This window comes from Artibeus jamaicensis, unplaced genomic scaffold (genome assembly GCF_021234435.1).
Source record: "Artibeus jamaicensis isolate MK-2021 breed Jamaican fruit bat unplaced genomic scaffold, CSHL_Jam_final scaffold_1964, whole genome shotgun sequence".
Classification (NCBI taxonomy): domain Eukaryota; kingdom Metazoa; phylum Chordata; class Mammalia; order Chiroptera; family Phyllostomidae; genus Artibeus; species Artibeus jamaicensis.
Window position 1 is genome coordinate 70,297,790 of NW_026522030.1, and position 19,769 is coordinate 70,317,558.

The following is a 19,769-nucleotide window of genomic DNA, read 5'->3' on the forward strand; positions in this document are numbered from 1 at the left end:
CACCCCCCGCCCCATTTCAAATCCCAGGATTTTAACCATTTTGAGCACTGACAGGGCCCACTTTTGGGGGGGCATCTTTGAAGTCAGTCTAGGCATGTCATGAAATGAAATAAACCCTTCTCCTTTCACTGGCCACATCTAACCCGTGCGTGTACAGCTTGTTCAAAAGATGTGGTTTCCTGAGCTGCTGGGGCACAGAACTCTACTTGGGAGGTGATTTGAGGGGAGCAGGGCAGTGGAAAGGGGGTGGGGGTGTCAGAGGAGAGTGTGTGCGCACTGGGATGGCTCAGACCCCGAGGCCAGGTCACCGGGGCCCTGTTTTCTCTTCCAACATGCTTATCTCTTTACAGCTGTAGCCAAACCATCAGGTCTGTAATGATGGTTTTGATTACAGAGGCCAAGCGCAGCTGTGTGTGGTGGGCTGGTGGGTTTGCCCATCCCCCAATATGCTCTTTCCTTCCCCTCCCTGGACTTGCGGTTTGTCATCTGTTCTCACAGAGCCCCCTTGTATTGGCCTGTGGCTTCCTGTTCTCAATCTGATCCAAATTTACCCTGTGAGGTATTTCCCGGCACATACACACGCGCACAGACTCCCTGCCTTCCCTCTCCTCCACACCCCCTCTCCTAAGGAGAGGTGGCAAAGAGGAAGAGAACAGTCGAGAGTGAATAGGTGTTGGCTGTGATCTTTACACAACCTGGCAGCAGATCCCACAGCTTGTATTAGCTGCACAAGTTGAACAGATGGAACAAATTGACAGAATCGTGTTCACTCACCCTGAGCTAGAAGCAGCTGAATTGCTGTTTGAAGCTGGGTGTTTGAATGTGTTTTTCCCCTCCTAGTGGAATTTCTGGTTGTACTGAAGAACCCATGGCTCAGCACCAGACAGACAGTGGCATGAAGTGGTTAATGAGCCTGGTGTGTCTGCCTCGATCTCTGTCCCCGTCTCCCCCCACCCCTTCCCTCTCCCTCTCCCGTCTCACTCCCACTTTCTTTTGGAATAGTCACGGAGGAAAAGGAGTTATTTTTTAGAAAGTGAAACATACATTTATTTCCTAGAAATAATTATTCCCGCCTTTAAAGCAACAATGATTAGCATCCTGAAGTTCACTCAGGAAAAATCGAATATCATTTGACTTGAAGATGAATATAAATATAACAAAGAATGTGCTGCTGTTGCCCCACAACACCCTACCCTGCTCTCAGGCCTTGGCCACCCCATTAAGCCCAGAGTCCTTTTGCCGAAGGTTCTAACGTATTTCGCACTTGCCTTTTCTAGGACTTCAGGATGCATTTGACAGTGATTGGGAAACTGGGAAAATCATGCCAAACAATTACAAAAACGGATCAGACGATGGGGTCCTTGCCTATAAACTCCTGGTGCAGACCGGCAGCCGTGATAAACCCATTGATGTCAGTCAGGTATTCTCACTGCTTCACACCTACCTGAGGGTCAGGGGTTGGAGGGCACAGGTGAGGAGACAGCTGGGGGGCATAGCCTGGGATCCCAGCCTCTGATTTCTGGGGACTTGAGGTATAAGGGGCTGGAAGAACATTGAGTTGCCTCTAATTCACTGCATCCCGCCAGCTAATTGTGTGGCCACAGGCAAGCCAGAGAGACTCATTCTGCGAGCAGGGAGTGTGTTTACCTCCAGAGCCGTTGTCAGAACAAGGTACAGTCAGGCAGTGCAGGCACTCTTCCGTGTTAGAAACGCTGTGCTGCATTGTTGGCTTTGAATTCTGGTTTATTACCTCATTGATCTTGATTGTCATCAAATTTGGAAAGACGGAGTGGGTGGGTAGTGGCCACTCGAGTAGTCAGAATTCAGAAGGAAGGGTAGGGTGGGTTAGGAAATCAGAAAGGCTACTAGAAGGATGGGAGGATTTGTTGCATTTGATTCCCTCAGGGCACCCTGGCCCCAGGCATAGAGGAGGAGGACAGACAGATTGCTGTGTCATGAGCGAGACGTACGGAAATGCAAACCCTTGGAAAATAATTGGATTCAGCCTCTTAGTAACAAGAGCTGTTGCTGTTTGGTAATCGCATTCCAACTGCGTCTGTACCCTCACTGTGACACTTTGATTCCAGCGCGTCCCTGTTGGTTCCTCGGGCGTGTTGGGGAGTTGTGTTCAGACCCTTCAGCTTCCAAACGGCTCTAACACTGTGGGCTTTCCCGGGTCCTGTTTCCTCTGCTCTTTGTAGCTTTACTTGCTTCACCTTCAGGCAGAAAACCGTCATGCTAATGATCTTCCCAGCAGCTCTGTTTATTATCTCCCTTTTTTTGCTGGCATTAAAGGTGACAGATTTACAAAGTACATTGTTCAGAGTTATTATGGAGTGTGAACTGGGTTCTTTATGGCCGCATGCCATGTGCTGTCAGGTTTGACAAGGGTGTGGGCATAGGAGCCTGTCTGAGAGGGAATAGCCGGTGGCTGGGCTGGGCTTTAGGGACTAGGGACACTGGTGGGACAAAAGTGATTGGGCCAGCTGTCCTCCCCCTCCCCCCATTCACACACACACACATCATTTCCTCTGCCTGGGAGGGAGAAAAGGGTGCTGCGTGCACGGAGGCCATGAGCTGTACTATGTAATTCCAGAGACGGCTTGAAGACATACAGTTGTTACATATCCTGTGGATTAATTGAATCCAGATCTCTGAAATTTAGTTCTCTCATTCTTCTCCACTCTCTTTCTTCCTTCACTCTTTGTCTGATAACTGCTGTCACTGGTGTTTTTATTTTGCTAAAAGACCAAAAGACCAAAAGGAACCTGGCCTGAATCTAAAGTAAACAGGAAAAAATATATGTGTACGTGTGTACGTATCTTTCTCATGGCGTTTTCACCTCAGCGAAGCCCACAAGACTGCCTTAGAAGGAGCGTAGTATTTGTCCACATAGGATGTGGCACCCTGCTTGTGACCACCTCTCAGAAATAAGATTGCCCAGAGAGACTGTGGCTGTGCGCCAGTTCCCTCCACTTTCTGGCGATGGGCATTTTTTGAATACACAGGTCATAGGAGGCTAGTGTTAGCAAAATTTATACAGATGTTGTTTTATTTTTATAGCTCTCCTCCATTTACTGGGTGGCATTTCCTTCAGTGTTAACAGCAGAGGTTAACTGCACACAGACGTGTACAGGGATTCTTGCCAGGTTTCCCCCCTTCCCCTCCTATAAATATGTTTCTCCAGATTGTTCATTCTCCGTCTTGGCTGCAGACAGTCTTTTAGCATTCAGATTTAATTGGTTCAGTTGATTCCTGGGCCATCTGCAGAACTGTGTGTGTGCATTATAAACACTCCAGTTTTTGCATTCTCTGTTCAGTGCATTTTGAAAGAAAACCCAAGGTGTTCAGATGGGATTTTTTTACACTTGCAAAGAGTGGGCATTCTAGCCTTTGCTACAAATTATGGGGCAGGGCTCTGCCTCTTCTCGTGCTAGGCAGGAGTGTTTGTACCTCCAACCCCCTTCTGAAAGGCCTGTGCTCTTCCCATTTTGCAGCTGACTAAACGGCGCCTGGTGGATGCAGACGGCATCATTAATCCCAGCGCTTTCTACATCTACCTAACCGCCTGGGTCAGCAACGACCCAGTGGCTTACGCCGCCTCCCAGGCCAACATCCGGCCCCACCGTCCAGAGTGGGTCCACGACAAAGCCGACTACATGCCAGAAACCAGGCTGAGAAGTAAGTAGCCTCACCCAGGGCCTGCGAGCTTATGGAGCCGTCTCAGCTTGTTCTTCCCGGTTCAGTCGTAGCCCTCATTCTCTGCTGCTGCCCAGGGTTCAAAAGTGTAAACAGGACAGTCTATTGCTTTTAGTTTAAAACTCTAGGAGACAGATGAGGATGTGTAATAGAATACAACCCGTGCTCTTTCACATTGAGAAATAAGTCTCTAATCTCTGTTTGTAGCTTTAACTGGAAGACATCTACCAGGGAGAGCTCTTTAATGCCAGCTGTTCCCTGTGAAAGTTGGGGACGCCTCCAGGTTGAGAGTTATTTTACTATTTCGAGGTTTTATCACTAGGGATTATGTGTTTATCTTAACTTTGTCAACTCTGGTGTTGAAGGGATTTTTGGCATGTTGGGTCATTCTTATAAGCCACCAAGCACCTGTACTCTGTCAAAGCTGTTTAAACCGGAGCAGGAAAGTCTATATACAGCAGCGTCCTCTTCCTTCCCCCTCTCCTCTCTGTCTTTTGGGAGGTGGTTCTGTATGGATTTAATTTGCATTTGTGTTAGAGATATTTAGTAGCGTATACCTTGGATACGAAACTGGGGGAGGACGTGAGAAAGAAGACAGGTTCCTTGGCAGACATGGCTGGGGAGTGAGTGGGTTGTACGTCCCTGCATCTAAACCCCAGAGCCCTGTGGCAAGCAGCCAAGGCTTGTCTTAATGAAAATTTATAGTTGAGATTATAATAGGGCAAATCATGTTTAGCAAGTCAACTGAATGACCCCAAAGGGTCTGGAACACACAACGGCAGTAACTAAATGCTTGTTGTATAAGGATTTCTTCCCCCGCTGCTGAAGACTTAGCATTGAATTAGAAAAGAAACATGGAGGGTTTAAGTGTGTTAGATCACTAAAAGGATCAGAAAGTTAAGCGTTTTTCTCTGTAAAGCATGACTTTTGAGTTATTTTTTCTCCTAAGTGATTGAGAGAAACCGTTCAAACTTAGTATTTTCGCTGGTGTCAGTTGAACAAAAAAATGTTCCTACAGTTGAATTTTTAAGTTGTTTAGACCCATTACAAAAGAGACTGCTTCTAGAACATTGAAATCAAAGGTTAAGTAAATATGCATATAGATCACAGGCTCCCTCCAAAAAAAAACCAGTCAAAGGTTACTGCTTTAAAAACCTTCAGCTGAACACTGAAATTCTATAGAGCTGAAGGCTACCATTGGTATTGTTTGCCCTTGATGTTGAAAGATGTGCAGTAAGTGGAACTTTTCTTACAGAGTTTTTTCTCTGTTTGTTGTAATTATGGAGAATTTGGGGATACACATCTGGCATGGTCAACAATAGGAATTTGTCACATCTCTTCCACGCCTGGATCACATCCGTTTGCCAGGAGCCCCTTACCCACGTCTCGCTCTGCTTTGCCCTCTCTGTCCAGTCCCAGCAGCAGAGCCCATCGAGTACGCTCAGTTTCCTTTCTACCTCAACGGCTTGCATGACACTTCAGACTTCGTGGAAGCGATTGAAAAAGTCAGAACCATCTGCAACAACTACACAAGCCTGGGGCTCTCCAGCTACCCCAATGGTTACCCCTTCCTCTTCTGGGAGCAGTACATTGGCCTCCGCCACTGGCTCCTGCTGTCCATCAGTGTGGTGCTGGCCTGCACGTTTCTCGTGTGTGCCGTCTTCCTCCTGAACCCCTGGACGGCCGGGATCATTGTGAGTTTATTCTGAGGGTCTTTGTGGAAGTCAAATTCCTTTCAGTATAGCTCTTTCTGCAGCCGGGCAGTTTTGTTTATGTCTGGGCCTCTGGAGGAGGGTATAGATTGCATCATCCATACTATATTTATTCTGCCGGAGGTGGTGAGGTTCATGGTTAGGTAGAGCCTTTAATGGCCTTAATCCTGTGTCCCCTTTCCCTACAGCTTTAAACTTTTTGTTTAAGCACATTTTCCATAACAGCTCCCAGCGTTTATGAAATATAGACACTCAAAGCATTGCTAATTTTTTTAATTTGTGTTATTTTGGTATAATCACAGACCTAATATGGATAAGGTTATGCTAAACAGAGGGACAATCAGAGAAGTCAGAACAAAATGCTTGTGTGTGTTGTGTGTATTTTAATTCTTGGGAGGAAAGCGGTACACTAGTATTGCTCACCTATTTTTTTGGCATCCTTTCTCCACATACAGTAATACTCCCACACTTGAAAAAAGTTTTATTTAGAGTTTAATAAAATCACGTCAGTGTTTAAATTCCATGAACTGTGGTATAGACTTCAAAATGCCAAAATTATAAAAACAGAGACCAGGTCTTATTTCTGTACCAGAAGTCTGCGCAGCAGTTTTGTTAAAAGGTAAATGTTTAGTCTATAGAATTCTTCATGGTACTTAAGCAATCAATGTTGTCCATCTTTCATTAGCTGATTGAAAGAAAGCAAAGGAAACTTTCACTGCGCTGTCCTTGCCTATCACTACTGCCCACTGCCCACTGCCCTTCCCCCAGGAACGGAAGATCTTTCCTCTTCTACCCATTGTAAATTGTGTTTAATTTGTATTTTCTCCCCTTTGGCCGAAGAAACTCCAAGATCTACTTCACAGATTTTCTTTCCCTCCCCTGGCAAATGTTTATAAGGCATATGAAATGCAAATAAAGCTTTTCCTTGGATTTAACAGTTTGCCATGTCCACCCCAGTTGCTTTACATTTCTTCAAAGTGAAGGAGGTTGTAACCTGACCCACATCAGCAGACTGCAAGTCTCCTTTCTCCTGCTTAACTTGCTCCGGAGTCATCCTCACTTAGTCCGTGGGCTCCACACAAAAGGGAAGCTACTTTTAGGTGGAAGCACTTTTCAGGGTAGAGGGTGAGGCAACCAAAAACTCTAAAATATCAACTCAGTTACATAGTCGAAGGGTGGTCTCTGATGGTTAAGATCAAAACAGAAAGAAATATGTTGTTTTAAATTATATTTGTAGCTAGTGATAAATTCTCATTTGTGTAAATCTTCCTAGATTCTCTGGTGGAGTTTGGAAAATGTTATGCTTTTTAGAGCAGGTATATTGGAAAAACAATTTGCAGTAGCACACTAAATTTTTCCTGCTGTCCCCAGATTGTCTCAAAAGTCTCCCTGCCCAACAGGGAGATAATGAATTAGGTGTCAGTTGTTAGAGGCTACAGCAAGTCAATGCTCTTGATCTGAAGTAAGGCCACATGAGGACTTTCATACCACCTTTGTTTTTCATACCTGGAGTGTGTTTTTGCCCAGCCACTCACTCCTGCGCCTTCTTACAGGTGACAGTCTTGGCTTTGATGACAGTCGAGCTCTTTGGCATGATGGGCCTCATCGGGATCAAGCTGAGTGCCGTGCCTGTGGTCATCCTGATCGCGTCTGTCGGCATAGGCGTGGAATTCACCGTGCACGTTGCTCTGGTACGGGAGACGTTGCTGACTTACAACTCTGTGAAAAAGCAGTATATTTCCTCTGTCTCTCATAGTCTGCAAGTTTGGAACCTTTCCATTTTCTCCGACATTAAGGAACACACCCAATACACGCACTGTGAACAGGCTTCTGACTGGCACATGCAATCCTAGGAGTGGCTGGAATGTGGCTGGACTCCTTTCCCTCTTAGGGAATCTAAGGAGGTCATCAAAGGCAAACTTGTGTTGGGCCAGGAAGGATCCTGTTTGTTTGGTGTTGTCATTAGTGTCACTGCAGGTCCTAAAGTTCCCAAGACAGGTGGGGTGTGTGTGTGTGTGTGTGTGTGTGTGTGTGTGTGTACACAACTACAAACAGTGTTAAAAACCACAGTAATAAAGCAGGGGTAAAATGAGAACACACTCAAAGGTTTATTGGAAATGGCATAATTGAAGGTGAGACAAGTGGGCAGCCGCGGAGATCCCCTGGGGCCGGTGAGCAAAGGTGTGGGTGCTCAGTGTGTAGGGGCAGCTCTTTCACCTTCTGGCCTCCAAGTTCGAGAACTAGGTTTGCTCTCCACAGGAGGGTTTTTCTCCTCTTCCTGTGCACAGTCCTGTGAATGCTTTGTTAGAAGAAATAAAAGTTAAGAAAGAGTCCTAAATCCAAGAGACAAGGCCATCATCTGTATTTACCAGAGAATTATTCAGATGCCTCATAGTAGTATGTAAGTTGTAGATTATTGGTAGACATTCAATGAATTTTTATTGACAGAATAAGTACTGATGTTTGGAATAGCCTAGCTAGGAAGCCGAACATTGGAATTTAACTATGTTTGTAGTCTCTAGCATTGGTTTTCTTTGGGCTTAGCACACGCCATGTGCACAGCTGTGCATGTGCTTCTACCCTGTACCCTCTGCAGCCCATGCGCATTGCTCGGGCCCACTTTTGTGCAACTTAGAGTTTGTGCACTTTTGTGTTTCAGAAGGAATATTTTGTTGAAGTTGACCCATTTTTATCCCAGTGTATAATGAAAACTGATAATGCAGAAACAGCATGCTATAAATTTTGAGCCTGCCCAAATTACTTTCATCCATTGTACTGGGAAGAGGGGTAGAAGAAGAGCCCAACAGCCTACAGGGCTGTCAAACTCACTTTCACCAGGGGCCTCATCAGCCTCACAGTTGCCTTCAAAGGTCCAAATGTAGAGCTCCTTGCCCCGAGTTAAGGAGTGGTTACATTTATACAGTCCTAAAATGACATTTGGCCCTTTGAAGGCAACTGCGAGGCTGATGTGGCCCCTGGTGAAAATGAGTTTGACACCCCTGGCCTAGAACTTAGAAACACATAATTCTAATATTATTTCTTCAAAAAGGAGGAAACACTGTGTGAATTAAGAATTCACAAGTCCTTTTATCGTGATGTGAATGAAATTTTGGTGGCTTATATTGCAACCACTGGCAGGTCTGTCCAGAACACTCTCACAGTGGGAACTGTAAGAATTTAAGGATTATCAAGAACCTACTTGGCTTAGTGACCAGCAACCCCTCCCTGTTCAGTGCTTCAAGCCCAAATCTTCATCAGGAGACTACTGCACACAGGACACAGTGTTTTTACCCTGGCCCATGGGTGAACATCTATTTAAAGTGATCAGTTATTGCTGGTGGTAAATTGCAGTCTTCCATGAATGTCTTCAAGCAATCGGGGTTCCGGTCAGTTTGCTGTTTTAGTAACACCCATTGAATGCGAGAAGATAAAGCAATTTGACCTTTTGGCCTCATGACCCAAGTACAACACAAAGTTACATGGTTCCAAATGTCTTGGTGCTTTCCTTCCAAGAGAAAAAGGCATGTAGATTGACCCTGAAGTCTCCTAACTATGCATATGTAGAACCCACTTAAGAGAAAAGTTTGTGATTCACAGCACACCTTGTTATTCTTTAGTTTCTATGGTCTGTTAAGGAAAAGAACCTCTCTGTCCCTCCACAGGGTACATAAGCAATGGGAATGCACCCTGCAGTGTGTGTGGCCCTGGGTATTTAAGGAGCTGCCACTAATCCTCTCTTCTCAGCATATCTCAGAGAACAGCCTGAACTTTCAGGCAGAGAGAACCTGTGCCAGACCCAGACCTCCCTGTTAGGTTCTTGCTACAGGACCAGGCAGGGTGTAACATAACTAACCCAACATTAAATCAGTCTTTGGTCATACTCTCAAGCCAACAGTCTGAAACTTGACAGCCTGATACACTGGGACTTTGTAAAATTGCCATTTAGTAAAACAGCATTCTTGACCTAGAAGAGTTCTAGAGAACACAAAGGGGACAGGATGTGTCCAACTGTAGTCAGAACAGGAGTACTTTGTACAGTTCTGTGTTTTTCTGTAATACCTCTGTGGTGCTTAGATGTGTACCACAAGCACATTAGTTTGAACACAGTGACAGAAGTCCTAACCTAAGCATCATCATGAGGAAATAAAGATCTAGCACCTAGTTGTACATGACACTAAGTTAAGCCCATTCAGAAGTAAAAGTTTGACCATCCAAAAGTCCGGCAAAAATGCTATCACTTTCACAACCGGAGATCTCCTGTGGGAACAGTGTGACAATTCAAGTGAGGGAGAGAACTCAAGAGTGAGTAGCAGTGAAGGGGGACATTTTGCTTACTTTTGTGTAATTTTCAATTTGATTTTTAACTTCAGGTAAGTATGCTTTCCATCCTATTTTATTGTTGTTATTCATGATTTACATCAACACCAAATATCCATTATCATGAACAGGTCATTTTAATGTAAGCCCAGATTCAGCCAGTGGAGTAGCCCTGATGAAGCAGGAAGGTCCAGGAGGTTCTGTAGAGGCAGAGTAAAGCAGCTGGCAGGATTGAAGACAAAACTGACCGTTACCGAGTCAGGTCCAGGGCTCTGATCATCTCAGTTCTTCTCATCACACAGGCCTTTCTCACGGCCATTGGCGACAAGAACCGCAGGGCCGTGCTTGCCCTGGAGCACATGTTTGCACCTGTCCTCGATGGGGCTGTTTCCACTCTGCTGGGAGTGCTCATGCTTGCAGGATCGGAATTTGATTTTATTGTCAGGTAAGCAGCAAGAGGGTAAATCATTCTTATTTGCTCATGTGATCTCGATTGCTTATTCCCTTCTGTGTGTGGTAGATGAAAGCATTTTTTTCTTCCTTATGGCTCAACTTCTCCCCATCTTCATTGAGGTGTAACTTATAGTTGACAAATACAAATCATGTATGTTTAAGGTGTAAAGCATGTTTTGATTACCACAATCTGTGATGCCACTTTCTTTTGAGTTTGTTAAATCGGATATATGCTGAGAGGTGTGCAGACAAGCTCTCTGCGAGGGCCGTCTTGGAGACTCAGGGCCAGCAGCAGAGACATCCCAGTTCCAGACTCCAGAGGTCACCCAGCACTCCATTTATTGGTATTCTAGGTTAGAAGTATCTACAGAAAGAGATGACTGTGATTCCCACTAATTGACTGAATTTGACCTTCACTTTTCAAGACCGTATCAAGGAAAACATACAAATACCTTAAATTGTTACCTAGATTTTTTTTCATTTAAGAACTAAAGATAATGTGCCCAGATTTCAGATTTAAGTTCCCAGTAAGATTTAGGATACATTTAATACTTGACTTTGGTGTCAAATTTTGGAATTCCAAACCTATTTTGGATACTTCTCTTTGCATCTAAAGGCAAGGAGTTTCAGGTGGATTTAAAGAAGAGTGGGTCTGGTTAAGTATGAAAAGAGCAAGTTTTCCTTTTGAGAAGAATTTGAGAACAGCAGGGTGAGAGTTTGCGTCTCTGAAGGGCCTCTGCTCTTTTGTGAAGCAGCTGTGCTTTTGGAGGGAGCACTGCTCTCTGTGGAGCGGACAGCAGGAGCATCACTGCGAACACCATAGTCCAGGGTTAGAACCCAGTGTGAGCTATGGCTGGACTGTTTCTGCTGCTTCAGTGATCTGGAGGGAGAGTCCAAAAAGGCTTTCCTGGCACGTGTGTGTGTGTGTGTGTGTGTGTGTGTGTGTGTGTCTGCCTATCTTGATAAGCCTTTCATTTTCAAGTATAAAGAAGAGGGTTTTCAGTTTTAGCTAGTTTATTATGAAAAAAAATCAGTCTGCTGGCATAACCCATTAGACAGTTCAGCATCTTGGAGCTCTAGCAGTCCTAGAATGAGAGCCAGTTTGCTCACTGTCATGTTGGTGTAGGGTGAGTGAAGAGGTGAGATACCTATTCCAGTGTAGACCACACTTCTCAAATTGTCATGTGCTTATTATCACCCACGGCTCTCTGGAAATGCAGACCAGATCTCGTTGCAGGTGGGAATGTGGGGAGAAGACTGCATTTCTAGCCAGATCCCAGGGATGGCCGGACCACTGGTGCCAACACAGATTGTTAATCAGTTAACAAGCCAATTAGTATTTCTTGTTTACCATTATCAAATAGATATATGCTTTAACTAGAATAAGGTTTTGATTTGGGTTTTAAGCTCTTAATTTGACTTTGCTTTACTTCTTTTGTATACATTTATTTATTCATGCATTAGTGGTTATTTCTTTATGCTATAAAAAGCCCTATGTCAAAAGAGTTTCTTTTGTGTAACTTCTCATTCAACACAATATGAAAAGCACCTCATAAGTGCATTTCAAACAACAGCAAGTAATGTGGGCCCCATCCCCTTCCATGTAACTTACAAGGGAAGAGTTCACAGGCCATTGAAACCATGGGAAATGCAGGGTATGGCAGGGTCTCAGAGCCAAGGGAGCCATGCAGAGAAGACTTAGCCTGAACCTGAGCAACCAGCTGGCACCTGGATGGAGGGCAGAATCCCAGCTCTCTCATCCAGCCCCTGGCTTCTTGTTCTGTCCCAGAGATACCAGAGTTCTTATTTCAAGCACTTAAAAGGGCTTCCCATTTTCTAGAACTGGATGGATTAACCTGATAAAGCCCTCACTGGGGTCGACTAGATGAGCAGACATTGTATACACTAAGCGTCAGAAATCTAATTGGTCTGTTTATTCTACAGTTAGATGGATGGGATGCAAATGTCTTAATGCCTGCTGCTGATATATGCCTCTGCCTAAAGTTCCCGCAGTTTACATTAGAGCAAGACTGTTGGCTGCTTGGCTCTTACTAATGCAGCTCAGAAGTTTCTAGTGTTTACAATAGCTGCGAGGTATTTGTATTTTTATAGGGATTCTCTCTCCTTTCATCTAATGTCGAAACACATATAGAAATGGCAAAGTTTTGAGCCTGTTCTGTTTTATGATCAAGAGGACCATTAACAGATACCTTGCCCTCTCTCTTCCCAGAATATCCTGGGGGCTGCCCCTCCCCCAGTCCACTTCCACCAAAATTGCCCTAGAAATCATTAGTTACAGAAACACACACTTGCGTGGAATCTGCCCCTCCCCTTCCCTCTCCCCGTGTGTGGAGTGTCCGCCAGTGGCTGTCCCTGGCTGGCAGGTTTACCTTGGTATTCATGAACGGTCCCAGACCTTAGCCCTCAGCGGTGGGAAAGCAGAGCCACTTGTGCACTCTTCTCTTCTTCATGCTGCTGCAGCCTTTATGTTTGAATTGGCTGACGCAAATCAAGAGTATTCAGAGATGCTAAATTGTTCAACAAAAGATTGGCCACAGAGCAGCCCCATCACTGTGGACCACCCTCCCCCCACCAATGCCCCAGCAACCACAGAATGGGCAGTGTTTTCTTCGCAGAAAGCTGGTTCCCCTGTTCTAAGAACAGTTGCAATCAGAGCTGTTTGGTTAAACTAGAACTCACAGAATTCTAGACAGAAAGTCATGATTAACAAAAGCACAGGGAAAGCCTTACTTGACACACTGGAGACGTGGAGATTCTGCTCTCAGATGCAGAAGCATTTCACAGTGGATTAGCTAGCTGCTGCACAAGTGGGCTGCTTTTCCTCCTGTGCTAAATTGTTTAAATTCTACACCCTTCACTTCATTTGTTTGCTTCTGCTGAGTTTTCATGGATGGGGCCCCTCTGCATTGTATTTGTGCTTTCAGTCTGCTCAGCCATTCAGTTCGCATTCCATATTTTTGTGTTTGTTTAACACATTCATAAATAACATTACATGCCATGAGAGTTCAGCAAATTAACAAACTAATTTTTTTCTCCCTCCCAACTTTGGGTTGTGGAATGCAGCCCTCAAAATCTTAAGGTAAAAAAAAATCTATTGCTGAATTTGAACTGTAATTTTGTAACAACCTTTTCACCTATGTGGGTCTTGCTAATTTGGGGCTTATGATGGGTTATAATGTTTGGGCATTTGAATGGCAGCTTAATTTATCTTTGCCACAGTGAATATTTGTTTCCCTTTTATCTTCAAGGTATTTCTTTGCTGTCCTGGCAATCCTAACAATCCTGGGTGTCCTCAATGGGCTGGTTTTGCTTCCAGTCCTGTTGTCTTTCTTCGGACCATATCCTGAGGTCAGTTACTGTGCCGGACACAGTGCGCAGTCTACCGGCTGCCTGAATGCTGTTTATCCTGGTGTCACCCTTCATGAAGACATTTAGGTGTATCCCCACTACTGATGATTTACTTTTTCAGTAAACATCTCAGTAACTATCATTGTTTTTCTTCAATGTAATAGTTTAGGGGTTGCAGTATTGGTTTTTCTGTTTTGTTTTTTAAACCAAATGATTGGCAGCCTGTGTCCTGTAGGTCTATGTCAGTGAAGCTTTTTCCACTCAAGTGGACTGTCTGGGCCTGAACAAGAGTAAGGGCCCCACCTGCCTCTCTAGTGTGTGAGAGCGGAGGGCACTTCTTTTCCTGCAGCTGTCCAATCTCCGAGTCTCCCTCAGGGGTCAGAGAGGGGGAGGGGAATACAACTTAGTTGGGGGGGGGAGGCAGAGGCCCCCAAACAGTATTGTTCTTCAAACTTTGAGTGTAGCCAACAGGTAAATGGATGATGGCACCTTAATATGGAATCCCCTTAAATAGGTATCTCCAGCGAACGGTCTGGATCGGCTACCCACCCCTTCCCCCGAGCCGCCCCCCAGTGTGGTCCGGTTTGCTGTGCCCCCCAGTCATGCGAACAACGGGTCGGATTCCTCTGACTCGGAGTACAGTTCCCAGACAACGGTGTCGGGCATCAGTGAGGAGCTTCGGCAGTACGAGATGCAGCAGGGCACCAGGGGCCCCGCCCACCAGGTGATCGTGGAGGCCACAGAGAACCCTGTCTTCGCCCGCTCCACTGTGAGTCCACCCCCAGGGGCTACCCCTCCTTGCTCTGGGCAGCGAATCTGACAGACAGGATACAAAGACAATAATAGAGATTAGGTGGGATCATCTGAAACTGCTGGTATTTGACTCTTCTTAAACTGCGAAAGTGGCTATTTCATGTAGTTGGATCTCCTATGGATCAAAAAGGGAAGAGGCCAGGAACAGTAAACACATGAAGCAGGGGCTTGTGTCTAGTCTGGACTAAGTACGATTTGAGCTGAAGGGCCAGTGGTAAAGCAGGCCTTGCCTCTTTTTCTTTTAATTTTTTTCTGAGCTGCATATTATTTTAGCATGATACTTTAAAAAGTGGAGTGGGATTTTTATTGCTAGCAAAAGTGATATTTTTTCCTTCTAATTCTGTTACCTTTAATTGTCCTTAGTACAAAATCATTTCCATTATTACTGTTTAGGATTTTACCACAAGCTTTTGTGGCTCCAAGTACATATTCTGGGTGCCTAAGAAGATTAGCCTTCGTTAATTCGGGAAAGCTGTGAGCCTGGGAGCCCCGACTCCTCCTCTGTTCTGTGCTCCCCACATTGTCCTCAGGCCCCCAGTCCTAGAGCACAGCCCACAAAATCCAGGGAAAGGTTCTAAGGCTCATATTCATCCAACCCAGGGCCTCCTGCTGTCCCTCTAGGAAATGGGTATTCCAGGTGCAGGCTAGAACAGGCCTTCCTTGAAAGAGAGAAGGGCCAAGCCAACCAAATAACCTAAGTTTTCTTCCTCTTACCCCCTGGGGTGAAGCCTGCCGAGCTGCAGTGTGAATCTGGTTTTGTTCAGCGGGAGCCTAAAATAGGTACAAGCTGAACGACTTTGAAGTTGGTCACGGTCCTTTTGATTGATGTGGCCACTGTGCTGCTCCATACTTTGTATAGAGACCCAGAAACCAGATTCCTAACCACCCGAGCAGCGCTGCTCCCTGGAACTTGCTGCCATGAAGTAAATGCTGTCTGTAGTCACATGTGGCTGTTAAGCACTGGAAATGTGGCTAGTGAGACTGAGAAGCTGAGCGCTGAATTTTAGTTAATTTAAATGTAAATAGGTATACGTCCCTAATGGCTACTATACTCAGTAGCACAGGTGAAGACCGTTCTGCCAACATCTGGTATTTGGGTGAACCACGGCCAGGTGCTTGGCCATTTTGAGAGAGGAGTTGGGACCTGACACTTCTGAGCCGGGTAGGGTGGTGGACTCTGGGAGGGAGGGCGTTCGGACACTCTCCGACCATCACCCTGCATTTATGGGCAGCAGCCATATGTGTCCAGGTAGCTGTGTTGGTGAAAGCCTGGACATGGGTTCCAAATAAGGAACCTATGCCATAGTTCCTCTGCCATATCGTGGAGGTTCTAAGACAATGAGTTTTTTCTTTTGTGAGTGGAAGGCCCTTGTTGGCTTTCCTGGGCCTCTCCCAGCCATTGTGGGGTTGACTGAGTTCTTGGTGAAGAAGAGCTCTGTGTGGGTGGCCAGGCAGAAACTGGAGCCAATAAGGGAGGGCTGGGAGTAACAGAGTGACGCCCACCCTGGAGTCAGCACCCAGCCTGCTTTAACCTGCCCTCACCTTCTGCAGGTGGTCCATCCTGAAGTGAGACATCACCCGCCCTTGAACTCTCGACAGCAGACCCACCTGGATTCAGGGTCCCTGCCACCCGGACGGCTGGGCCAGCAGCCCCAGAGGGAAACTCCCAGAGAAGGCTTGCGGCCGCCCCCCTACAGACCACGCAGGGATGCTTTCGAAATGTCTACTGAAGGACACTCAGGCCCTAGCAATAGGGACCGCACGGGCCCCCGGGGAGCCCGCTCTCACAACCCTCGGCACCCGGTGTTCACTGCCATGGGCAGCTCCATGCCTAGCTACTGCCAGCCCATCACCACCGTGACAGCCTCAGCATCCGTGACTGTTGCTGTGCATCCTCCACCCGCCCCTGGGCCCGGGCGCAACCCCCGAGGGGGGCTGTGCCCAGACTATGAGGAATACCCCCAGACGGAGCCCAGGCTGTTCGAGGACCCCCATGTGCCTTTTAACGTCCGATGCGAGAGGAGGGATTCCAAGGTGGAGGTCATAGAGCTGCAGGACGTGGAATGCGAGGAGAGGCCCCGGGGCAGCAGCTGCAACTGAGGTGTGTGAGGCCAGAGGGACGCAGAGAGCAAAGCTCCTTGGGTTTCCTGGGGCCTGGAGCCCCCTGGCTTTAATATATCCTGAACTGAACATCGGTGACCTCTGATCCTCAAGGCAATGCTGCTGTGTCTAAGCGCTGTCATCTTTGGGGAACTAGTCTTGTCCCAACTTGGTTCTCTCCCTACACTGTTAACCTGTTGAGGGTGAGTGCAACTTAACAAACATACTAACAGCTGCACCTTTCATCCATTTTTCAGTCTTTGTGAAAGTGCCCTACAGGTATGTATGCTAAGCACACAGCTCAGTGAATGGTTACAAAGTGAACACATGCATGTCACCAGCCCCTGAAAACCCCACCCACCTGCCCGCACTCAGTCCCCACCATCCTGAGTTCTTTACATACAGGTTTGCTCTGCCTGTGAGTGTGCTTCCTAAATACAGACTCACACCCGTTACTTAGTTTGACTTCCTCTTTTTTTCTTTTAAAGGGTGAGTAAAATCTGAAGCAAAGAGGCCAAAGATTGGAATCCCCCCACCCACCCAGAACTGCTTGAAGAGAACTGCTTGGAGTTAGAAGGATGGACTGCACCAGCACTGCAGTCCATTATTACTGTAACCGATTGTATTATTTTGTGAAATATTTCTATAAATATTTAAGAAGTGTACACATATGTAAATACAAAGAAATGGATGTAAAGTAGTGTGATCTGGGGCTTCTCCCCTGCTGCCCAGAGCATGCAGCGGGGCCACTGCAGCAGGCCCCTCCCTGTTTGTACATTGGCCTCCATGCCACAACCCAGCTTAACTTACTCTTAAATTTCAGCATATGTTGCTGCTGCTTAAATATTGTATAATTTACTTGTATAATTCTATGCAAATATTGCTTATATAATAGGATTATTTTGTAAAGGTTTCTGTTTAAAGTATTTTAAATTTGCATATCACAACCCTGTGGTAGTATGAAATGTTACTGTTAACTTTCAAACACGCTATGCGTGATAATTTTGTTATTGTTTAATGAGCAGATATGAAGAAAGCACGTTAATCCTGGTGGCTTCTAGGTGTAGTTGGATGCGATGCTCCTGTTTGGCTGTGTACGTGACATGTGTATGATTTCCCAATGTACTGTACTGTGATTTTTTTCTTTTTTTGTTTCTTTCACGGTCCATAACCTTTAGTGGGTTCTGCCCTGGTCAGGCTGGAAGAGTCAGGATGCTGTTACAGCCCAGTGCTGGTGGGGGCTAGCTGCCCCAGACACCACCTTATCCTTTGGCCAGGCTCAGGTCAAGTCCAGGGCATCTCCTAAGATCATTGGCTGCCATCCAGACACCCCACTCGTGCCTCAGAGGAGATAACGCCTTTCAGTGGATCTTTGTGGTGGATGTTGGAACCTCAGGGTATAGAGCTAACATCTGTTCATCTTTATTATTGTTCAAGAATTAGAGAACAGGCCTAGTGGAGGGCATCAGCGGGGCTGTGAGCATATTGGCCTTCATTGTACCTCTCATCTCTCTCACACACACACACACACAATGTAAGAGTGGATTAAAAATGTTTTGGAGGTGATGACCCTGCTACAGATAGAAAAACCTATTTCTTCTTGGCCCATAATAAACCCAGAGGTGATGTTTCAAGTCCCTACTATTTAAATTTCCTTTCTTCCTAAATTGCACAGGTGGTTGGGGCTTTCTGGATGTGTTTGCATTTTAAAAAATAAAGAGCATCTAGGATGGTGAGACGGGGTCAGAAGTGGTGTAGTATATGAGCTTCAGAAGGATCCTTCTCTGTGTTTTTATTAACATTATGGGTGCACACTTCCTAAATAAATCATTTCCTTCCTCTCATCATTATTAGTGTTCTTTCAGTGTGACATTTATTGACAAGCAGGGAGATGCTAACTGCATACAGTCCTCTGTAGAATGGATGTGGAGCCAAATCTCTCAACCAGGCATCACTTTTGATGGTTTTCTTCTGTATCAATTCTTTTGTCTTACTCTGAAAGGCTTGGACTTCCTCAGCTCTTAGTCAGAGACCAGTATGTTGGGAAGCACTTGGCACCCAGACTAAGCTACTACAGGAGTGCATGAATGGCAGCTCCCGTTATACCCTTCTATTTAACATGGAAACCCTTATATGGAAAGGCAACGGCCCCCAGTCATCCCAGCAGTGCCATGACCTCAGCCCCTAAACTCATAGCAAAACTGTAAGACAGCAATTGGAAGCCACCTATGGGTGCCAGGTGTGTGCAACAATATGTCAGGGGCCTTCACAGCCCCACTGCTACTGTTTGGTGCCTCTGTTAGCCACACTGTCTACCTAATAGCCAGCTTTACTCAGAAGAGTTGCATGTCCTGCATTCAGGAGAGAGTGACGCAAAATTCTGAGGTCTGCTTCCCTTTGGCTTGTGCTGTGCCCTTGCCCCTTTCCCGAGCCCACCCATGTGGTGCATGACAGCTCGCCCAGCCCCTGCTTTCTGCACAGTGGAGAACCTTCTCCCATAGTCACATTGGCAAAGGGAGAACATGGGGCTGACTGGCAACTAGAATTTCCCTCTCTCTCTCAAATAGTTTTATTTTGTCTGTCTTATTTGTTCATTTGTATGTTTTAATTTTTTAAAAAGAAATCTTTGCTGATATTTATAATTTTGTATCATAAGAATGTTTTCCTACAGTATTTGTCATGCCAGTTTATAACAAAAAATGCAGGGATTTTTATTTCTATTGGAAACACTATTACAGCTATGTTTTACTTTTGAACAGAATTTTTATTTGTATAGAGTGCTTACTAATGTTAAATAGTTCAGAGTATATAACATTTTCATTAAGGTCTCATGATAGGTTTTAGTGTAAGGAGTTTAAAGGAAATACTCAAACTGGGTCTCATTGTCTGCCAATTTTGGTAGAAATAGGTTTGTGTCATTTCAGTTACAAAGATAAAAGTATGCCATATAATTTATTTATATGAAAATTTATTTTTGTAGTGTACATAGTAGTCATCAAGTCTTTTGACAGAAGTATATTTTTAAAGAATTTATATGTGATGAACCCATAATGTCTGGAACTTCGCTGAGACATGAGTGGGGTACACTTTTCATTGTAAAGTACAGCAAGGAAAAGAAAATGTTTAACAGTGTTAAGAGAGTGAAATGGAGTGAATACCCATGGAATTGTGAAATGTGTATTAGTTACCATTTGTGACCTAGTGTGGTTCTCATTTTAAACCTTGGAAGTTGAAAATGTACAAACTCTCTAAATATTAATGTTCAAACACTGATAGAAATTCTAACATGAATAAAAAATAATATAA

The 19,769-nt window shown here is 45.3% G+C and overlaps 1 protein-coding gene across 5 annotated transcripts in view; it reads left to right on the forward strand.

Annotated features, from left to right (window-relative positions):
• PTCH1 (patched 1) overlaps positions 1–18,307 on the forward strand; it is a 59,640-nt gene extending 41,333 nt beyond the window's left edge. For all 5 annotated transcript variants that reach the window (XM_037141002.2, XM_053656325.1, XM_053656326.1 and 2 more), the window contains 9 exons: positions 1,278–1,420; positions 3,498–3,681; positions 5,113–5,393; positions 6,965–7,102; positions 10,031–10,173; positions 13,451–13,550; positions 14,065–14,319; positions 15,915–16,464; positions 16,952–18,307. In XM_037141002.2, the coding sequence (XP_036996897.2) occupies positions 1,278–1,420; positions 3,498–3,681; positions 5,113–5,393; positions 6,965–7,102; positions 10,031–10,173; positions 13,451–13,550; positions 14,065–14,319; positions 15,915–16,463 (1,793 nt within the window). In that variant the 3' untranslated portion in view covers position 16,464; positions 16,952–18,307. The remainder of the gene's footprint in view (positions 1–1,277; positions 1,421–3,497; positions 3,682–5,112; positions 5,394–6,964; positions 7,103–10,030; positions 10,174–13,450; positions 13,551–14,064; positions 14,320–15,914; positions 16,465–16,951) is intronic.
• The last annotated feature ends 1,462 nt before the right edge of the window (positions 18,308–19,769 follow it).